Genomic DNA, 21,015 nt, shown 5'->3' on the forward strand with positions numbered 1-21,015 from the left:
GGGGTCTGCGGGGGGCGGGGCAGGGGTCCAGGGAGTGGCCGAGGAGGAGTGGGTTGGAGAGGGAGCGGAGCCTGGTAGGGTTAGGGTCCCTGGGGCGGGTTGGGGAGCCGCCTGGCTGGTCTCCGAGGGGGAGGTTGGGTGGGACTGGGTCCTGGGCGGCGAGGCCGGGGTGGAGGAGTTCAGAAGCGTTTGTCCTTAACCAGGCCATTCCTCAGCGGCTTCCTGCGAGCCAGAACCGGCCCAGGTTAGCCTGGGGACACCAAGCCCTTGCGGAGCGCCCCTCACCCCTGTCCTGCCCTCCTGGCCTTTCACATCTCTTTTCCCAGCTCCGCCTCCATCCTCCCTCCCAGCCTATAAAGCCAAAAGACCCTGCCATCTGCCTGCTGGGCAAGTGGTCCCTGCTCCTCCCCACAATTAAACCCTTCTCTCCCCTCCCCACCTCCTGAGCCACCGGTGGCTGCTGGAGGGCGAGTTACCTACCATCTCTGCCTGAACCAGGACCTGGACCTCTGCCTCCACAGGAGGCAGAATTGACCAGAGCCCCCTGTGACCCCACTGGAGCGGGGCAGGCTCCTTCCCACCTCCAGGAGCCTTACCAAGAAAGGCTTCCCAGGCCACGGTTCTCCACCCACTGCCCGCTGTCTACATCTGCCACAGCCCTATTTTGCTTCCACGTCCTTACAACAAGTTAGGTAGTGTTTTAAAAAAGAATCAGCACTATAAGCGCCCAGCTTGAGATCCCGGAGAAAGACCCCTAACTTCTAAGCAATATGCATGGTCTGCTTCTTTCGGTCTAGAAAGATGCGTGCTCCCTTCAATTTTCCAAATGGTGCGGCTGAGATGGCACCCATGTGCTCTGGCGCTCTCCTTAATTCCATCTTCCCTGCCTGTGTTAGTGGCAGATCTCTGGGCTTCCCACTGGGAGTGGACCTGCGCTCTGAGGGGTCTACCCAGCCCCACCTTACTGGACCCAACAGGTCTGCCCTGCTCCTCCCTGCTCCTGCCAGCCCTTGCTCAGAGTTACGCCCTGTTTAACTGCCAGTCTGCTGATGCCAAGATGGACCTCGCTGCAGCCTAATGGTCATGGCCACTGGCCATTCCTGTTCCCACGTATGAGAACCCTTCATGCCTTCGCACGTGATCGATCCATCAGTCTCTGCTGAAGTGAGTTCTACAGCCCAGCTTACACACAAATGTATTTTTTTTGAGCCAGTAATACATTCTTGGGCTTCCCTGGTGGCTCAGCGGTAAAGATCCTGCCTGCCAATGCAGGAGACGTGGGTTTGATCTCTGGGTCAGGAAGATCCCCTGGGGAAGACAATGGCAAGCCACTTTATTCTTGCCTGGAGGATCCCATGGACAGACGAGCCTGGTGGGTTACAGTCCAGGGGATAGCAAAAGAGTCGAACACGACTTAGCAACTAAGCAACAAATATATTCTCATGATCTAGACCTCAGAAAGCACAGCAAACTCAGTTTGACTGGATGACTCCGAGCAATCCACCAGTTTTCCTGAGGATCCTCACAGAGGTATGTGGATTACTGCCCCCTGCAGCTCTCTGGTCCACAGACCCTTTCCTATGAGGACGCAGACTTTCCTGAGCAGACGTCTCAGTCACTGTGATTCGCTCTCCCCTTGGGCTGGAGCCCTGGAGGTCCCTTCCTGGGAGCACGTCTCTCCCCCTCCGCCCACTTCTCCGTGGGTTGCTGCTCTCTCACTGCCACCACAGGAGTTCTTTATCTAGGAGATCAGAGATAAGCCCCCTGTGGACCACCCATCTGTCTCATAGCTTCTGGCTTTGCCTGTTGGTCCCTCCGACAGAGCTTAGGTGGGATTCCTGGCTTCTCGAGTCTTCTCATAGTTTTGTTGTTGGACGACACAGTCTCTCGTTTCTGCTCCTGTTCGATTGCACAGCTTTCATTTCTGCACCGACATCTTTGATCTTTTGGAAGTTTGTGCTGGGGGCTTATGTGAGATAAAGATAGTTACCAAGGAAGCGTCCCACTGACACTTCTTCCCTCCCGGGGTTCCTTCTTTGTTAAAGTTTGATGGGCTCAGCTCTGTTCCTGCTGTTTTTAATTCCTATACTTTTATAGGTTTAATACCTCCAAGGATCTGTATTCCCTGCCCTGGACCTTTTTATCAGAGCTTTCCTGGGGTGATTCGGGTTTGTTTTTCTGCACAAGCTTCCAAGTGTCCCCTCTCTCCTCAAAACCAGTGTTAGTATTTGTGGGGGGAGGGGAGTACCCGATTCTGGCAGGATGGCCTCTCTGCAGTATCAGATTTACACTTTTGTAGTCTCAGTGCAACACTGCAGGGCAAGAAAAAAGTCAGAGTGAGGGTGGAAGCTGGAGGGAGATGTGGGCAGGCAGGGACCCAGGGGCTTTCTGGATATTTTCTTGCGGGTAAGGAGAAGGGAGAGAGTGGGGTCTCTCGAGGGTTTTGCAAGGTTTTCACCTCGAGTTGCCATCAGCTGCGATGGGCAAATGTACAGGAGAGGTAGTTTGGGAGTGGGGCTGGGGGTTGATTTTGGATATTTGAGAAGGTGCTGAGAATGGCGCTCAGAGCAGCACTGGGAGCTGGGAGAGGCACTGGGAAGTCGGGTTGGATTCAGCGACCCGGGGGGGGCGGGGCGGGAAGCCAGGCACATGAGCAGGAAGGCGGCAGAAAGTGAAGTGGGGAGCAGAAGCAGACTGGTGGTTGCAAAAGGAGGGGTCAGGCTGGGTACGGGGTTTCTTTTGGGGGGCTGACAAAAATGTCCTAAAACCACAGTGAGGGTTGCACAACCCTGTGGATGGACCAAAAACATTGAATTCTACATGGTAAATGGGCAAACTGCATGCTGTGTGAATTCTTTCTTGATAAAACTGTTTTTAAAAGGGGGAGGGGTTAAGTGACCACCAGGTTTGTTTAGCATCAGTGGAGCAGACAGGACTGGTCTCAGGGGTTGATGGGGGAAAGATCCCAGAGGGAGCTGGGTTCGGGAAGGGAGGGGAGGGGGCCGCTGTGCTGTAAAGGGGAATGGGGTGGGGAAGATGCTGGCTAGACTGGCAGGGAAGGGCAGAGAGAGAGGCGGCTTCTCTCCTTTATCAGAATGTCCCTGAGCAGGCAAGGGGGTAGACATCGGTGGCCCAAATGGGGGCTTCAGAAGGAGATGGACCAGCTACCAAACAGCCAGCCAGGCAAGAGGGTGGACGTCCTCCTCCTGGGGACACGAGGGCCAGTCATCAGGTGAGGGGACAATGGTGAAGACAGCTGGTGGCCGAGGAGAAGGGAGAGTCCCAGGAGCGCAGGCACCACCCCGGCATCACTAGGACCCTTGGCCCACGTGGCTGCTGTGGCCAGACACGTGGGTCTCAGCTCTTCGCATACAGCAGGGCCTGCTGAGAGCGCGGCGAAGGCCAATGTCTGGGGAGATGGGCCTGGCAAGTCAGCAGAGCCAGAGTGCGGCGAGGGGCCTGGATGAACGGCAGTCCCACCAGCCTGAGAGGATGACGGGGGCTTCAGGCCGAGGTTGTGCCCAGGGCGTGGGGGTCACTGCAGGGGTCTGAAGCTGGAGGCCCAGGAGGGGTCCCGTGGAGGCGGATCAGAAGAGAACCAGCAGGAGCAGGGGAGGCATCGGTGCCGCCCTGCCACAGGATTTGTTCTTCCACTGCGGGGTCCTTCGAAGTGATTCTCAGTCGCCGTTTTCTTACTGTTTTCAGACCTAACTGAATCTTCTCATCATACATGGTCTGCGTGATCCTGGTTCTGAGCAACTGAGGTTGCTCCTGTGGCCTGTTTTTTTTTTTTTTTTTCAATTTTGATCAGTGTTCTGTGCTTTAAAAGAGCATCTGTCCCTGAGCTTCCCTGATGGCCCAGTGGTAAAGAATCCGCCTGCCAGTGCAGAAAGACAGGGATTCAATCCCTGAACTGGGAAGATACCACATGCCTCAGGGCAACTGAGCTCACGCACCACAACTGCTGAGCCTGTGCCCTGGAGCCTGGGAACCGCAGCTACCAAGCCTGCGCGCCCTAGAGCCCGCGCTCTGAGACAAGAGAAGCCACCGCGACGAGGCGCCCAAGCACCACGACCAGAGATCAGCCCCCGCTCGCCGTGACTCGAGAAAGCCCAGGCAGCAGCAAAGACCCAGCACGGACAAAAATACATCATAAAAATTAAGTTTAAAAACACAGAAAAGAACGTCCGTTCCTGCTTCTGAGCTGCCCGCCGAGGAGCTTGGACTTAACCTCCCGGGGTCCCCTCTCGCCACGGTTTAGGGCTGCATTGTGCAGGTTCCTCCAGATCAAAGGTTACACCTGAGTGTCTCTTCCTGTCCTTTACTTGCAACTTACATTTATCCTGGAGTTGAAGTCTTTTAACCAGGTCAGGAGTGGGTTTATTTAAAAGCCCAGTCTCGTAAATGTCATGATGATTCCATAAAGATTTATTTGGATGCCTATTATATGAGATTCTGAGCTCTATTTTGCATTACTTATTCTGCTTCTTCTAACTTTCCTTTTCTGTATTTGTTATGCCTGTTTCTTGTTCCATTCTCCCCTCTACACCCTAATAGTGTTACCGTAAGTACTCACTATAGCTGGTTTCCCTGGTGGTCGGACAGTAAAGAGCCTGCCTGCAATGTAGGACACCCAGGTTTGATCCCTGGGTTGGGAAGACCCCCTGGAGAAGGAAATGGCAACCCACTCCAGTATTCTTGCCTGGAGAATGCCACGGACCGAAGCGCCTGATGGGTTACAGTCCATGGGGTTGCAGAGAGCTGGACACGACTGAGCGACTAACAGAGAGAACCCAGAGGTGATCCCCTGGGGCTTCCCAGGTGGCGCCAGTGGTGAGGAGCCCACCTGCCCATGCAGAAGCCACAAGAGACGCAGGTTTGATTCCTGGGGCGGGAAGACCCCCCGGAGGAGGGCATGGCTTTTCTTTTTATTTTGTTTGTTTTTTTAAGCTTGACCCAAACATGGCCTCTTTGATTTTCGGCTGTGCAGCATGTGGGATCTTGGTTCCCAACCAGAGATCAAACCTGCACACCCTGCAGTGGAAACGCAGAGCCCACGCACTGGAGCGCCAGATAAGTCCCAGCTCCACCTTTTTTTAAATCTCCGCGATTAGGCATTGACAAGAATTTTACCCAGATATGTGTCAGTTTCTCTGCTGATGTATCTCTCGGGTATAGTTTTCTCGTTTTCTGTAATATTCTTGTAGAGAAGATCTGCAAGTGCTGAGCATTCTTAATTTTTGTTCCTGTGGATATTCTTTTTTCTTTTTCTCTCTTGATGGGGATGCTAGGGACAATTCAAGCCAGGATCTCATTCAAGCCAACACGTATCTTTTCTCTTGAGTAACTGTTTTTCCAGTTGTATACAAGAGTCCTGGTTTCCTGTTACTGTCTTTCAGCGTTTGGGGTGATATCTGACTCCACAGTCTTCCAGCTTCCCTTGTTGCTGTTAGTCTGTCACTGTTTTGTAGGTCATCTCTTCTTTTCTGTGGCTGTTTTACATTTCCCAGGCTCCTCTGTCTATGGGATTCTCAGTCAGGAACACTGGAGTGGGTAACCATTCCCTTCTCCAGGGTATCTTCCCAACCCAGGGATTGAACCCAGGTCTCCCACACTGCAGGCAGATTCTTTGCCATCTGAGCAACCAGGGAAGCCCCACGTTTGGGCCAAGGATGCTTTTTTATTCATGCTGCTGACGATTTATGGTTTGTCACTTTCTGGAAGAAGTCTCAGCGTTGTCTTCTCGCTGTTCTCTCTCCCTGTCTGTCTCTTCTTAGAACTCGGCCAGATAATTCTTACCATTTGAGTTGTCATATTTTCCATGCGTTTAGCTGCATTCTGGATAATTTCTCCACAGCTTTCAATTTACCGATTTTCTTTTAAGCTGTATCTAATTGTGGGAGACAACTTCTATAGTAGGTTGAACAGGAGTCCCCAAAAAGATACGTTCCCATCCTAATCTCTGGAACTGTGAATGTGACTCTTTGGAAAAAGAGTCTTTATAAATGTAACTAAGTGAGGGAAATTGCAAAGAGATGACGGTGGCCTAAATCCAATGGCAAATGTGCTTATGAGAGAAGAGCTGGAGACCAGAGGCCATGTGGAGACAGGAAGTGGAGACTTGAGTGATGTCGCCACAAGCCCAAAGGAGCGCCCAGAAACTGGGGGAGGCGAGCAAGGACCCTGCCTAGACCTTCAGACAGAGTCTGCGGCTCCTGCTGACACCTTCACGTCAGACGCCTGGTCTCCAGAACTGTGAGAGAATAACCTGTTGTTCTAAGCCCCCTGGTTCGCGGCACTTTGTTACAGCAGGCCCAGGAAAGTAACAGAACATCCGATGCTGTTTTGACTGGTCTCTCGTGTCTTTCACATTTCTCATAAACTTTCAACTTTGGAATAATTTTTAGATTTGCAGAGATAGTATCAAGAGCTCCAGGGCAGGCCTTGTCCAAGCTTCCCCAAATGCTGACATTTCATATCTGCACAGTACATCTGTCACAGCTGAGAAACCAACGCTGGGGACACTGCTGTGAGCTGAACAGTAGACTCGGTTTGAATTTCACCAGCTCTTCTATAGCCGTCTCTTCTGGCCCAGGACTCCACAGCTGCATTCAGTCAGTCTGAGCTAGGACAGCCCCTCCGTCTCTTGTCTTCCATGACCCGACAGTTTTGAGGTGTCCTGAGCTCTTCTGTGGCACATCCCACGTTCTCACTGCTTTTTATCTCATCTTGTTTTGCACTCAACTGTTCTAGTTATCCTTAAGGGTTAGGTTCAGGCAGCGTTCCCTGGTCCCCTGTCATCTCTGTATGGAGTTTGCTCTTTGCCATCCTAGCGGGAATGCTGCCCTTTGCAGCTGGAGCGCCAGCCTCCCAGCCCACATTCTGGCTGGACATTCTTGGGGGAGACAGAGCAGGGAATGGGGTGTGGGTAGGGGGCCTGACTTTCTCTTTGCCTTGGGCTTTCCAGAGTTCACTATCTCACAGCAGAAAGAGCTTTCAGAGTTTCAGACTTGGCTGAGCGAGCGCTTCCCTGACCTCGTCCCTGAAGTCATCTTTAGTCCCTGCTTCTTCCAGAAGCCTCTGAGGGTTGGTCAGACTCCTTGGTGAGGCCTCACCGATCTCTATGTGCAATTCCCAACTCAAATCGCTGGGCACGGACAATCCAGCACCCTTAGAACTAGATTCCCAGCTCCCACCCCCATGGCTGCACACGGCCCTGCCCTGAGTCCCGTCTTGGTAAACGGCAGCTCAGCCAGAGGTCTTGGATCGTCCTTGATTCTTTTATTTCTGTCTCACCTACATCCAGAGCAAGCCTGGTTAGTTCTCCAACACAGCTGGGATCTGACCACTGGGGTGGCCTCACCTGCTGCCCAGCCCTCTAGTGTCCGCCATCTCCGCTCCCTGGCCTGACTCCTCTCTCGACCCCGGGCGCTGGCTTTCTGGCCTCTCTGACCAGCCCCCAGCTCTCTGCTCCCCTTCTCAGGCCTGTTTTCCTCTTCCTCCTCTTCCTCGCTGCCCCTGCTGACCCACGCATCACTGCACTCTGAGCCCACTGCTTCCTGGGAACCATCTTCCCCAGCCTGGTCCCTCATGACCTCCCTGGACTGTTGTCAGTCCAGGGGCCAAACCAGAGGGTCTGCTGGGAAGCACCCGGGGGCCTCCGGCAGCCTCCGCCTGCCCCGCCTCAGTGCTGCTGGACCGTTCCTCGCACTGCCTGTGGGGCGCCGCATGCCTTGGACCTGGCTGGTCACCCCAGCAGGCCCCATTCACCCCTGGGGCCCCTCTAGGCCAGGGGCTTTGGGTGCCGTCTGGCTCACATCCCAGGGCTGGAAGTCCCCAGGCCCACCTCCAGAAAGCTGCCAGAGGTCCCTTTTGCTCTCCGTCCCTATGACTCCTCGGGGCCCAAACCCCGAGCCCCATCTCCTGCTTGGCTGACCAGTGGTTGCCTCAGGGACCTTGAAGCCAGGGAGTATCAGCATGAACAGAGTGCAGGCTCTGGCGCCCACAGCACCCCTTGCCCCCACCTCCACTGCCACCTGCTTAGAGGCTGTTGTCAGTCCTGGCCAACCGCCGCCCCTCACCACTGGGCTTGGCCCTTACAGCTCTCCCCACTGAGACCCTGATCTCACCCCCCACCATTCTGCCCCGACCAGGCACCTCTCTGCCCCCACCTTCCTCACTGTCTGTTCCGACAGCGTCTAACTCTGTAGCTATGTCGTCCATGCCTTTATTGCAGTCTCTCTTTTGAATGGAGGCTCTGGGTGGAGGGCAGCGTGCACCTGGGTTTCATCCGCCGCTGCGTCTCCAGAACCCGCCCTCAGCGCGCGCTCTGTCAGACAGAGGTAGCTAAAAGAATGAACCAGGGCCGCCGGCCCCTCCAAACTCACTCAGCTTTGCGGGGCTTGGGGCTCGGGGCCTCTGCCGTGTCATATTCCCGCACATCCTTCAGCTCCCGCACCTGGCCCGTCAGCACTTTGGCGGCAAAAGCCACGATGTACTGTGGGAAGGGAAGGCAGAGGTGAAAAGAGAGCCCTGCGCCTCCTGACCGCCGTCTGCTCCAGCCACAGGCCCTCTGCCCCTTGCCCCTACCACTGGGCCTGTGTGAGAAGGGCCTGCACCTGGAGGGCTCCTCAGGGACGGGGACCGGAACAGGGCCGGCGTCTGAGGAGGGCCGGGGGGCGACGCGTTGTGGACGTGCACTCACCAGGAACCAGTAGAGGTTCATGAGGGTGAGCAGCAGCAGGAGCACGTTGAAGAAGAAGTAGAAGGGGATGTCAGGCACCGACCGCAGGCTGCAGTAGCTCGTGGCGTACAGGACCTTGAGCGGGAACCAGTAGAGGCGGAACCAGAACCTGCAGGAGGGAGGGGCGGCTCGGCGAGGCTGTGGGGGAGAACCGGAGGATGGCCCCACCCCGTGCCTGGCCTGTCCCGGCTGGAATCATCCATCTGTCCCTATCTCCTTACCCCACCCTTATCCATTCCTGCCCATCTGTCTCCTTTCCCGCTCTGTCCTTTCCAGCCCACTTGCTTCTTCCCGACTCGCACCGCCTACTGCCCTGCCAGGCCCCACCCACCTCACCAACCCCACCGGCTTCCCTGCCGGGCCCACCCCGTCTCTGGGACCTGCTTTCTTCTGGCTTGGCCACGCCCACTCAGCTAAACCCCACCCCCTTCCCGACCTGGCCTCGCCCGCCTCCACCAAGTGCCCGCCCCTTCCACTGGGCCCGCCTCCTCCCCGCACCAGCTGAGACAGAAGCTGAGGCAGCCCAGGTCGGCGGCCAGGGCGTGCAGCCTCTGGTGGGCGCCTCCGCGGGACTTGAAGTAGACATTGAGCTTGGTGAACTCCAGCTGCACGTCGCTGATGTCATGCAAGAAGAGCACAAGAATGCCCACCTTGTGGTACCTGGGGGGAGAGCGGGAGAGCAGAGAGGGCCAGTTACACAGGACCCCTACCCACACCCAGGCTGCCAAGCACAGGCCCCCTTGGCCGCCCCCAGGCTTCCTGTGGGCGGGTTCAGAGCCATCCTCCCTGGCCTGGCTGCCCTGCCCATCCCTTCACGGGGCTAAGTCAGCAGTAGCACCCAGACGGAGTCCACCCTGTGGTAGCCCCACCCAGGCCCTCACCCTATCCCTCGTGACTCAGGAACCTCTCTGGAAGTATTCTTTGATCCTTCCTCACCCCCTCACGGGTAACCTCACCCGTGACCCCTGACCCCTCTGTAACCCCTGACCCTCACATGTCCAGACCCCTCAAATTTTAAACACGACTGCCTTGCCGATGTTCCCAGGTTTATACATTTAACCTGAACATGGCTACAATCTGCAGGCTTGCCTGAGACAGGCTGGGTCCCCACCACGATCTGCAGAAGCCTGGAGCCCCTCTCCCAACCCCTCACAGCCGCGTGGCCCAGCGGCCTGAGTCCAGCCTGGATGTGGCCTTGTGCCTCGGTCACATCTCTGTCCCCACTCTGTCTTCCTGACAGCTCAGGCTCCCGACAGTCACAGGCTGTGCTCACCACCTAACATCCCTGGTGTTCCCGGAGCCTTCCTTCACCGCCCTTCAGTCTCTGCTCACCTGTCACCCCCAACCTCCCCACCCAACCTCCCCACCTTGCCAGTCCTCATCTTTCCACTCGAATTTTCCAGTTATCACCTTCAGATAAATGCAGGGCTTTTTTTTGGGGGGGGGTGAGGGGATGTTATCTGACTCTACCCTCTAGAGCAGGGCTGTCTGATAGAATTTTCAGGAATGATAGGAATGTTCTAAACCTGAGACCCAGAGTCACCAGCTACAGAGTCACCAGCCGCATACTGGCGCTGAAGTACAGAATGTGTGATTTTATTTAAGTTTAATTAACATTAACAAGGCCACCTGTGGCCAGCAGCTACTGTGCTGGAGGGCACAGCTAGTCCAATAGGAATAGAATATGAGCTGTATATGTCGTTATTTTTTTAATTTTATTGGAAGTACAGTTGACTTACAATATTGTGTTAATTTATGCTGTACAGCAAAGTGGTTCAGTTTTATATATATATGTATATATATATATATATATAAAGGCTTCTCTGGTAGCTCAGCTGGTAAAGAATTCACCTGCAATGCAGGAGACCTGGGTTCGATCCTTGGATTGGGAAGATCCCCTGGAAAAGGGAATGGCAACCCACTCCAGTATTCTTGCCTGGAGAATCCCACGGACAGAGGAGCCTGGCGGGCTACAGTCCATGGGGTTGCAAAGAGTCGGACACAACTGAGTGACTAAGCACATTCTTACATATATATATATGTGTGTGTGTGTGTATATATATATTCTTTTACATATTTTTCTATTAGGATTTATCACAGCGTACTGTATATAGTTTCCTGTGCTATACAGTAGGACTTTGTTGTTTAACCATTCTATATGTAATTATTTACATCTGCTAATCCCAATTTCGTTTTAAATTTTCTATCAGCCATGTTTAGAAAAAAATAAAGTGGAAGAGGTAAAATGAATCCTAATAATATATTCTAAATAATTCAGTATATCTGCAATATTGTCATTCAACATGTAAATGAGTAACAAAGGGACTGCAGGCATTTCCACTCTCCTTTGCCTTGGAATCAGAGTGGCTTCTCCATATACAGCAGCTCGTGGCTTGGACAGGCTCTGCCTGAAGCACCGTGACCGCATGCGGTGGCCACAGTGGGCTCTGGAACATCAGGGTCTGTCTGTTGGGCTCATGGTCGCACCCCCAGCAGCACCTGCCACATGGCAGGTGTTCAGTAAACACTTGCTTTGTGACCCGGCCAAGGGTGCCATCTAGGAGGGGTCAGAGTGGCACAGATGGGGTGGGGGCAGGAGGGCCTCTCTGCACCTGTCTCACCCCGTCAACTCTAGAAACCTCCCCCACGGACACTCCCATGCCTGACCCAAGGATCAGCCTCTGTCCTGTGCCAGCCTCCTGCCACTGCTCACGCCAGCTCCCTCCACCCTGCTGTCTCCCTCTGGACTCACCGGAAGGCGTAAGAGGAGACAATGAGGACCAAGGTGACCACGTGGTGGACAAGCATGACCACTGAGTCCTTGCGCCAAGCATCCAGGTACAGCGTGGCGTAGATGGAATGGCCGTAGAAGCTTCCCTGTAGTAGGTAGGCCACTGCAATGTCCCGTGGCACTGCCATGCCCGTCTTCCAGTCTGGGGAGGGCCGCACAGTGCCGTCAGGGACTCACAGGGCCTCTGGGAGCCCCAAGCGACCCCACTCACCCCCTCAAGCCAGGCGGGCGCCCCTCATCTCTGCAGATGTGCTGGTCACTGGTCTTCTGTTACCCACTCTCCACCCGTCATTGTTTAAGGACAGGCATTACCGTTTAGACCAATTCTAGACCTACAGAAAAAGGTGCTGCTACTCTCAAACTGACTCCTACAAGTCCATCCTAAAGGAAATCAACCCTGAATATTCACTGGAAGGACGGATGCTGAAGCTGAAGCTCCAGTACTTTGGCCACTTGATGTGAAGAGCTGACTCACTGGAAAAGACCCTAATGCTGGGAAAGACTGAAGGCAGGAGGGGAAGAGGGCAGCAGAGGATGACATGATTGGATGGCATCACCGACTCAATGGACATGAACTTGGGCAAACTCTGGGAGATGGTGAGGGACAAGGAGGCCTTGTGTGCTGCAGTCCATGGGGTTGCAGAGAGTTGAACACGCCTGACTGACTGAACAACAGCCCTGGAATCGGTCCTGCGAGAATTTCCAACTCTGCCCCAGGCCCCCTTCCTGTTGTCTCTTACTCACCAGGCTTGCTCGAGACCCTCTCAGCAAATCCAGACTGATGGAGGTGCCACCTGCCTCGCTGTGCCAGCCAATGCCCATGAGTGTGGGTGCTCCCGCACAGCAGGCCCAGCTCCACCTCCCCTCCTCCTGTAGTACTCCCCGCCCCACCCCCGACACATGCGCCCACCCACACCCCGGTCTTGAGCCTTCCCAGTGACGCCGACCGCCAGCTACTTCTACCACCACCGTTCTCCCCTCCTCAGCCCATCACCAGTCTCTGCCTGATCTGACCGAGAACTCCGGGCTGCGCCCTGCTGTCTGCAGCTCCTCTCTCTTCACCGCATCCTGAAATGGCCTCCGCGGGCTCCATCCCAGACCCCCTGTTCCCACCCCCTGCCTCCATGACCTGGAGCTAGACTCTCAGGTCCCCCTGGAGCCCTATCCCCTGGCTGCCTCCTCCAGTGACAAGCCTTCATCTGTGCCCCAGCCCCTCCTGCAACAGAGATCCACTTGGGCCCCTCTCAGAGGGTCCCTCCTTGGTCCCCCTGCCCCGACCCCACCCCTGGACCAGGCACTGCCATCTCCTCCCAGCGCTGCCCCAGCTTCCTGGCCTCCAGAGCCTGTTCCTGACTGCCTGATGGTCCATTCTCCCCGCAGCCACCTCGATGGCTGGGAATACACAGACCCCATGACCTGGCAAGCCCACTTGGCCTATAGCCAAGGGTAATGAAGACAGGGGCCCTTTACATCCATGTTCATGGAAGGAAAGGGGAGGAGCCCCAGTGCCTGTCAGCAGGTGAATGGATGCACAAAATGGGATAAATTCACACCGTGGAATATTGTGCAGCCACAGAAAGGAAAGAAACATTAACACACTACAATGTGGATAAACCTCAAAAACATTATGCTGAGTAAAAGAAGCCAGACACAAAACAGTCACAGATAATCACAAACCAATGATTCCATTAGAAGAAATGACCAGAACAGGCAAATCCATAGGGACTGAAGGCAGATTAGTGCTTACCTGGGGCTGGGAGAGGGAGGATAGGGAGCTGCTAATGGGGATGGGTCTCCTTTGGGGCAAGATGGAATGTTCTGGAACTAGACAGGCATGGTGCTTGGGCAATACTGACTGTGCTAACTGCCACTGAATTGCTTGCTCACGTTAAAATGGTGAATTTTGAAAAATTGTGCTAAAAATATATATAGCATAAAATGTACCATCTAGGCCACTTTTAAATTCAGCAGCACTGGGTATATTCACAGTGTTGTGCAACCAATCCCCAAGCTCTTTCCACGTTGTAAAACTGAAACTCTGCTCCCACCGGACACCCCCACTGCTCCCCCTCCCCCGAGCCCTGGCCTCCACCACCCTACTTTCTGTCTCTGTGGATCTGACAGTCCTGTGCTGTGTTTGGTCGCTCAGTTGTGTCTGATGCTTCGTGACCCCATGGACAAAGGAGCCTGGTGGGCTTCTCTGTCCATGGGATTCTCCAGCCAAGAACACTGGAGTGGGTTGCCATGCTCTTCTCCAGGGGATCTTTCCAACCCAGGGATCAAACCCAGGTCTCCCGCATTCAGGTGGATTCTTTACCAGCTGAGCCAGCAGGGAAGCCCATGACTACTGCAGTGGGTGGCCCGTCCCTTCTCCAGGGGAATCTTCCCAGCCCAGGGATTGAACCGGGGTCTTCTGCATTGCAGGCGGACCCCTTACCAACTGAGCTGTCAGGGAAGCCCGAAGTGTTGCCTCATGTAAGTAGAGTCACACAATATCTGTCTTTCTGTGACTGGTTAAAATCACTAATCCTGGGAATTCCCTGGGAGTCCGGTGGTTGGGACTCTACACTTTCATTGCTGGGGGCATGGGCTCAGTCCCTGGCCAGGGAACTAAGATCCTGCAAGCCACATGGTGCAGTCAAATAAATTAATAAATAAAATTAAATAGTTAATTCTGTATTATGTTTAACTAATTTAAAAAACGCAAAACACCCGACAGATCACTCACCCCCAACTTTAACACGTCCAGGGCTCCCGAGACTCGGCAGCCAAACTCACAGACATGGGAGGGTCTCTCACCACGTTCTGTGTGCAGCCGCGTAGCAGCGCTGCAGTCAGCAGACAGAGGCCCCCCACCCCGCACCTGCCAGGTGCCTCTGTCCCTCTTGAGAAGGAAGGGACATAGAGAAGCCTCTGTGGAAACTGGACACCCACTTTTCCACCTATTGCATTGGCAAGACTGGTACAGTAGAGAGCAAGCATCCCCTCTCCAGCCTTGGGCCCCGGATCTGGGGTAGAGGGAAATGAGGAGCAGATAATTCCCCATCCGAGCTGTGTCTGTACCTCCTAGCACATTTGGAGGGGGGCAGGTAGGGCTGGGTTCTGTCCTTGGACCTCCGACCTCGTCTCCACACACACTCCCTTGCTGCTCTGGACTCGCCACATCCCCCTCGCCTCATCCCCCTCCTCGACCTCCAGGATCAGCTCCTGGTCTCCCCAAACCTGCCCTACCTCCACGCCACTAGGCCCCAGCATCAGCTCCACCCTCCTCCACTCTCACGCCCACCTCTGGTTTGGCAGTGAATCCTACCAATTCTGCTTTCAAAAATTTTCTTAATGATATGATCTCTCTCTTTTAGTTTTGGTCATGCTGAGTGACACGCAGGATCTTAGTTTGATCCCAACCAGGGATCAAACCTCTGTCCTGTGCAGTGGAAGCAGAGTCCTAACCACTGGGCCACCAGGGGGAATCCCCTTAAAACAGTTCTTAACCACTTCTCTCCCTCCTTCAGCCCTGTTCTGGTTACAGACACCAGCTCCTGCCTTCAGCCCCTCAAGTCATCCTGTCAATGTCCCCCTCTTCTGCTCTCTGCCCTCTGGTTAAGGCCCCCAGTGCCCCTGCCCCAGATGACTGGCCTCCTTGCTATTTCTGATCAGCCAGTAGCGTGTCTGTCTGACAGTAGCCTTTACATCTCCTATCTGCCCCAGGCTCCTCCCAGTCCCCACATAGAAGTCACCTTTGGTGGGCCCATTCTCATCCCTGTGGCCTCCCTGGTGGCTCAGATGGTAAAGAATCTGCCTGCAATGCAGGAGACCTGGGTTCAGTCCCTGGATCAGCAAGATTCCCTGGGGAAGGGAATGGCTATCCATTCCAGTATTCTTGCCTGGAGAATTCCATGGACAGAAGAGCCTGGTGGGTTATAGTCCATGGGGTCACATAGAGTTAGACACTAGCTAACACTTTCCCCATCCCTAAAGAAAATGCCCTTCTCCCCACCTCCCAGACACCCCATATCCCCTCTCCTCTCCTCACTCAAGATTTCTCATCTGTACTTTTCACCATTAACAGACTTCCTATTTCATGGTCTGTTACCCCAAAACACAGGGGTAGGGCCCTTTCTCTAACCTGCCCACAGTTGTGCCAGCACAGTGCCTGGTACACAGTAGGTGCTCAATAAGTGTGCACCCAAAGAAGCAGCTACATTGCAAGTGTGGTCTCACAGAATAATTTATAAGGAGGAGCCAGAGGCAAGTCCATGCCCAAAACTTTGAGAGAGTTCAATTACAGTTCATTCTCATAAAAGAAAATCGAATGGCAACTAAAACCTCCCCGCAGGGATGCATGGCATGGGAAAAGTCGCCCTGCGGACAGCAGAGCCCCCGAAAGACAGACACACACGGGTTCCATGCTCAGCCCCCTGGTGCCACACGAACCCTCTCAGGGTGTTTATATCACGCGGCAGGAAACACGTCCATGTGTGTCCCAGACGGCCTGTGTGGGCAGCACAAGGGTAGCGAAGTCTGACCCCTCTGCAGACTGTTCTCTATCAGCCTGCCGGTTGGTGACAGATGACACTGCAGTCACCTTCCTACCCACCCCCCACCCAGAGCTCAGGCCTGCATGAGACTTCCACGTCGAATCCACTCGGTGGATGCAGCCACTTCTCCCCACCTTTATCTCCTCGCCAAGCTGGTCCAAGCCACACTGGTCTTTCGCCTGCCCTCTGGGCCCGGCTCCCCTTCTTACCCAGGATTCATCTCCTGGGAGCCAGAAGAAGTTTCTTATAATCCACAAACCCACCCTATCTAGGATGAAACTCAAGCTCCTGCCCATCCTCCTCTCATCTTTACATATCGAGCTCACACAAGCCCCAGGGCCTTTGCACGTGCCGGACTGACTTCGAGGGCCCACACAAGGGGTCCCCTCCTCTAGGATGTCTCCCTGAGTCCTGACACAGTGTCAGGTGCCCCATTTCCTGGCCCAAAGGCCCCTCGATCGCCATTGTCTCAGGGCTGATGTCCAGTATGGGATGTCTCCTGAGTGTCCGCGTCCCGAACAGAGCCCTCCCCCAGCCTGCCCACCCCTGGGAGGGGCCCTACCATAGAAGACGGAGGGTGGGTCGTGAAAGAAGGGGTAGTCAGTGCCGAAGAGCAGGTAGGTGCTGTAGCTCCAGGCGCCCAGGTAGAAGAGAAACTTCCAGGCGCTCTCAGGCATCTTGGCGGCATCTCTAGGCTGGAGGCGGCACCGCTTGGCTAGGGGCTATGGGTGAGAAGGTGGGTGGGCCATCAGCACTGGGGGCCCAGATCCACTCCTCCAGGGAAGGGAAACCAAAGCCCAGGGACTCCCCAGGCCAGGCAGTGTTGGGAGGGCCGGGCCAGGTCCCCACAGCCTCCTGGAACCAGAGCCCACGAGCGCCTGCCAAGGGCTAAACTTAGTGCCCAGCTGTCCAGTCACAGTGGCCTAGGGAGGGGAGTGATGGGGGAGACCTGAGAGGAAACGTGAGGGGAGATTGTGAGCAGAGGAAGGGGATATGTGGGCGTAAAGCCAGGGAGATCATTGGGCCAGTCCAGGGGACTCGGGGGGGGGGGCTCTCAACAGGAGCTGGAGGTATGACAGGGAGGAGGGGGGATTAACGAGATTTGGAAGGGGTGGTAGGGGTGAACCTGTGAGGAGAGCATGGAGGCAAATTTGGGGGCATTTGTGCGGGACACAGGGGGCTGGAACCCAGTGATCGCCAGGGGGAGAAACTTGAGGGGAAGGGGGTGCCTCAGAGGTGGAATCTGGGGAGACCTTAGAGGAACAGAGGGTTGTGGAAGATGGGGTAGGGATGTGGGGCAGGACCTGGGAATGCAGGGCGACAAAGGGAGGATGCAGAGAGGAAGGAAGACGGTCAGGGAGAGGACATCAAAGATGGGCGGGTCTGAAGGGACATCGGGGAAGGCACAAGAGAAGTGGGGCATGCAACGGTGAGACGTGGAGGAATCTGAGGGGCCCAGAGCCCCTGGAGCCCTGGGAGCAGAGCCTCAACCTCCCTGGGGGCGGGGCTCCACAGCTGCCGGCCAAGCCCCGCCCCCTTCCCCGAGGAGAGGCTGAGGGGCTGGAGCACCAACAGTCGCCATGGAGACATTTGGAGCCAGCTCCAGTAACCCCGGGCAACCAGACAACTGCCAAGAAGATGAGCTTTGGAGGACGAGGCAGCCCCTCCACCCGTTTCTGGGGAAGGGCGAGCCACAAATTTGGAGTGAGTGCCAGACCTCCGGGGATTCCAAAAGTGGGGGCGCTGTGACCTTGCTGTCCCCTACCCAGCTCCCTCAGGAAGTGAGGAGGAAGCCGGCTCCAGCCTGGTAGTCCCAAAGTGACCGTATCCCCTTCTCGGGCTCTGGTGTTCCTGGACCTCCCACCTCCCAGCTGGAAACTAGGAAGGTGGGGGAAGCAACAAAGCCAGACTGGGACCAGAGCTGACATACGGAGGGGCTCTCGTCACGCCTGCCGCCCCCTCCCTGGAGCAGGGTGGTGGCTGGGGTCCCTACCCACCATGTGGGTCAGATGGGGGTGGGGACAAGCAGCCAGACAACATCCCATCCTTGACTTAACAAGGGCCAGCCTCTTCCCCGCCAGCAGAGAAAGGCCCCTTTGTTGGCTCTGGGCACTCTGTCCCTGCACCCCCTGCCAGCTCTGGTCAGACGGGCGAAGTGACCCTAGCTGGTCCTCAGGGGAGTCACAGCCCAGCGATGAGTTCAAACGCCTTCCCACAAGCTCCCAGAGCAGCGACCCCTCCTCAAGGAAGGCAGGGAGTCCAGGCACCACCGTCACCCCCGGTCACTCTCCAGGTGGGGGAGGTAGCCTTCCCAGGCTCGCCGGAAATTCAGTAGTTCTGTCGCGACCCCTTCGGGGCCGTACAGTCCGGCTTTGAGGACCCAGGCCTCGCGACCTCTCCCAAAGACTGAGAACACGGCGTCGCCAGGGAGCCCCGGCTTTTGCAGCCCTTGATCAGAGGGTGGCGCTGATTCCAGAGAGACGAGCTACAGCGACCGGGCAGCTCCGGCCTCTTCCCCGTAGCAGCGGACAAGCCAGTCCCGCCGCCGCACCGACTCAGGACACCAATACGGTTCGGAGAGCGCCCCGCACGACCCGGAGAAGCAAGGCGCAGACGGCCCCTGTGCGCCGAACCTTCTCCCCCTGTGTCCTCCGCTCCTCGATCTCCGGCTCCACCGGGTCCGAAAGACTGCGCAGCAGCCAAGGCCCTCCCACCTCCCGGGGCCTCCTTGTGCCTCACTGACCGGATCGGGTCCCCATCTTGAACACCCTACCCTAGTCGGAGTCCCCACGTCCCACGCTTCCCCGGCCCGGTCACACCCCCGCATCCACCCCCACTCCCACCTCTCCCTGACCGATAGGGCACGCGGCGGCCCACGATTCCGCGGCCCGAGCTCCTCCAGCCCGGGGCCCCCACGTCCTAACCCCCAGCAGCACTGACCCGAAAGAGGCGCGAGGTGGCCGCCGAGCGCAGCACGGTCCAGCCGAGCGCGCCGAGGGCCAGCAGCAGCAGCTCGGGCGGCGCCAGGTGCGCGTGCTCGGCCAGGCCGCGGCGAGCAAGCCCCCAGCCGCAGTCCGCGCAGCCCCGAGCCGCCGCCAGCGCGCTGCCCCAGCCGCGCTGCACCAGCTGCGCGTAGCTCGGCATGGGCTCGGGCCCCGCCGACCCCGCCGCCGCCATGCCGCCGCTCCCGGCCGCCCGGGCAGTCTGCGCCCGCCCACGGTGGCCGCCGGAGCCGCGCGCCCCGCGTCACGCGCTGCAGTTGGGCCGGGGGGCGCGCTGGCGGGAGTTCTTGGGACGAAGGGGCGGGACTGGCGCTAGCTCCGCCCCGCAGGGAGGGGGCGCGGCGGTTACGATCTCGGGGCGCGCGGTAGCTGGGTCCCCCGGAGGCACCGGCTGCGTCGACCTCGGGTGTACAAGTCCCGGCGTTGTCGCGCCGCGTCCTGGAGGCGGGCCAGCGCTCGGGCTCATTTTCCAGTGGAGGAAACCCAGGCGCGGGAGGGCGGGGTAGAGGTGGAGCGGGCATCTGGCCTGCTGCCCGCCAGGCCTGAACCCAAGAAGGACCGGAGCGGGCCCGTGTCCCCATCCCTCGTCCCCCCTCGCATGCCCTTGCTCACCCTCACCACCAGGCACAGCGAGCACCAGCAGGCCGCACCCGGGACCGCGATTCCCTTTCCCAGGCCCTCCGGCTTGTCTCTTGCCCTGTCCCACACTCACGCCTCATCACGTCCTGGCCTGAGGGCCACCTGCTGCTCTCCCCCCTGAGGACCCGGCGGGCCACTGCAGCAGGTTCACAGACCTTCAGGGAGGCCAAGGGAGTGGGTGCCCCAGGTGTGTGGGGGCCACCTGGGTTGAATCCAAACCACTGCTTCACTGGGACCAACCCTGGTGATCTTCTATTATCCACCCACCAGGCCCTGTGTCCACAGCCCCCAAAGGTCACCTCTTGAGGACATCGTCTCTCCTGCCACTGATAGCCTTCATTCCAGCCCCCTGGATTCTTGTACACCTGTGCCCCTCCCTTCCCCCTATCTAGGAGTCCTCCCACCACCTTTCAAGGTGCAGAGTTAAGCAATCAGTGTGGGCCCTGCAGGAGCCCCGCTGGGTTCCATACAGCCACTAGCCTGACCTGGCCTTCAAGCACACAGGTGAAAATGGAAGAGAGAGGGGTCAAGAGGACCCCCATCCCTCTTCTTTTCCCTTACTGCTTGTCCCGACCCCTAGTCTTCCAGCACATCCAATTCACTCCACCTTCAGACATTTCCAGAATCCGTGAAGTCTCTGCATCTGTACAGCCTTATTGAACCCTTGGCCACCCTTGTGCCTCCTCCTCACCCCACACAGAGGCCAGAGGAAACCTACCTGCTCCTCCGCTGCTCACAGCCTTCCATGGCTCCCATCACCAAGAGTGAAAGCCCACCCTCTCACTGTGACTCACAGCCCACCCTCACGGCCTCCTCTCTCCACCTTGCTCCTTCCATTCCAGCTGCACTGGCCTCACAGCTGGAGGAGGCTCTCCACAAGCAGTCCTCCCCCAGGGCCCTTGCACTGGCTGCTTCCTCAGGTATTGGCAGGGCTCTTCCTTCCCCTTCAGGCTTTACCTACAACGTCACCTGGTCGTTGCACCTCCCGGATCCCCCTGCCCCATCAGCCTTCTCCGTGGCACGTGTCAACATTTGTCCTGCTCTGCCTCCTCCTATTTTTTAATGTGCTCTCCGTGTGGGCAAGAATTCTGTCCATTAAAGATACCCAATTCCATAGCCGGCCTGGCAAGCTGAGGGGAGCTAAGGGGTCCCAGGCTGCTGGACATGCCTCCATAAGTCCAGTCGGGCAGCCCTGCACCATCCCAACCATCCATCTCTGCCCCCACCCCTCCAGGCACTATCTGGTCACTATGGCACCCATCAGTAAGGGGAGAGCTGCCCCCCACACCAGCCCCAGCCCAG

At 56.7% G+C, this 21,015-nt stretch overlaps 1 protein-coding gene across 1 annotated transcript; it reads right to left on the bottom strand.

Moving 5' to 3' along the window:
- Positions 31–19,508, bottom strand: CERS1 (ceramide synthase 1). Its single transcript, XM_018051461.1, has 7 exons — positions 19,013–19,508; positions 16,635–16,794; positions 11,496–11,676; positions 9,242–9,403; positions 8,705–8,852; positions 8,388–8,497; positions 31–222 (listed from the first exon to the last, which is right to left on the bottom strand). Exons 1-7 carry the CDS (start codon positions 19,247–19,249, stop codon positions 180–182), a joined length of 1,041 nt encoding a protein of 346 aa, XP_017906950.1. The 5' UTR covers positions 19,250–19,508; the 3' UTR covers positions 31–179.

The sequence above is a fragment of the Capra hircus genome, chromosome 7 (assembly GCF_001704415.2).
Source record: "Capra hircus breed San Clemente chromosome 7, ASM170441v1, whole genome shotgun sequence".
Lineage (NCBI taxonomy): Eukaryota > Metazoa > Chordata > Mammalia > Artiodactyla > Bovidae > Capra > Capra hircus.

Bases quoted from the DNA above. Each gene is read 5' to 3' on its own strand.
- CERS1 (XM_018051461.1), bottom strand. From the start codon at position 19,249: ATGGCGGCGGCGGGGTCGGCGGGGCCCGAGCCCATGCCGAGCTACGCG. The intron at 9,404-11,495 runs GTGAGTCCAGAG...CTCTCCCCCCAG, and splicing joins GTCTCCTCTTACGCCTTCCG to GTACCACAAGGTGGGCATTC. The intron at 8,498-8,704 runs GTGAGTGCACGT...CCCTTCCCACAG, and splicing joins TGAACCTCTACTGGTTCCTG to TACATCGTGGCTTTTGCCGC.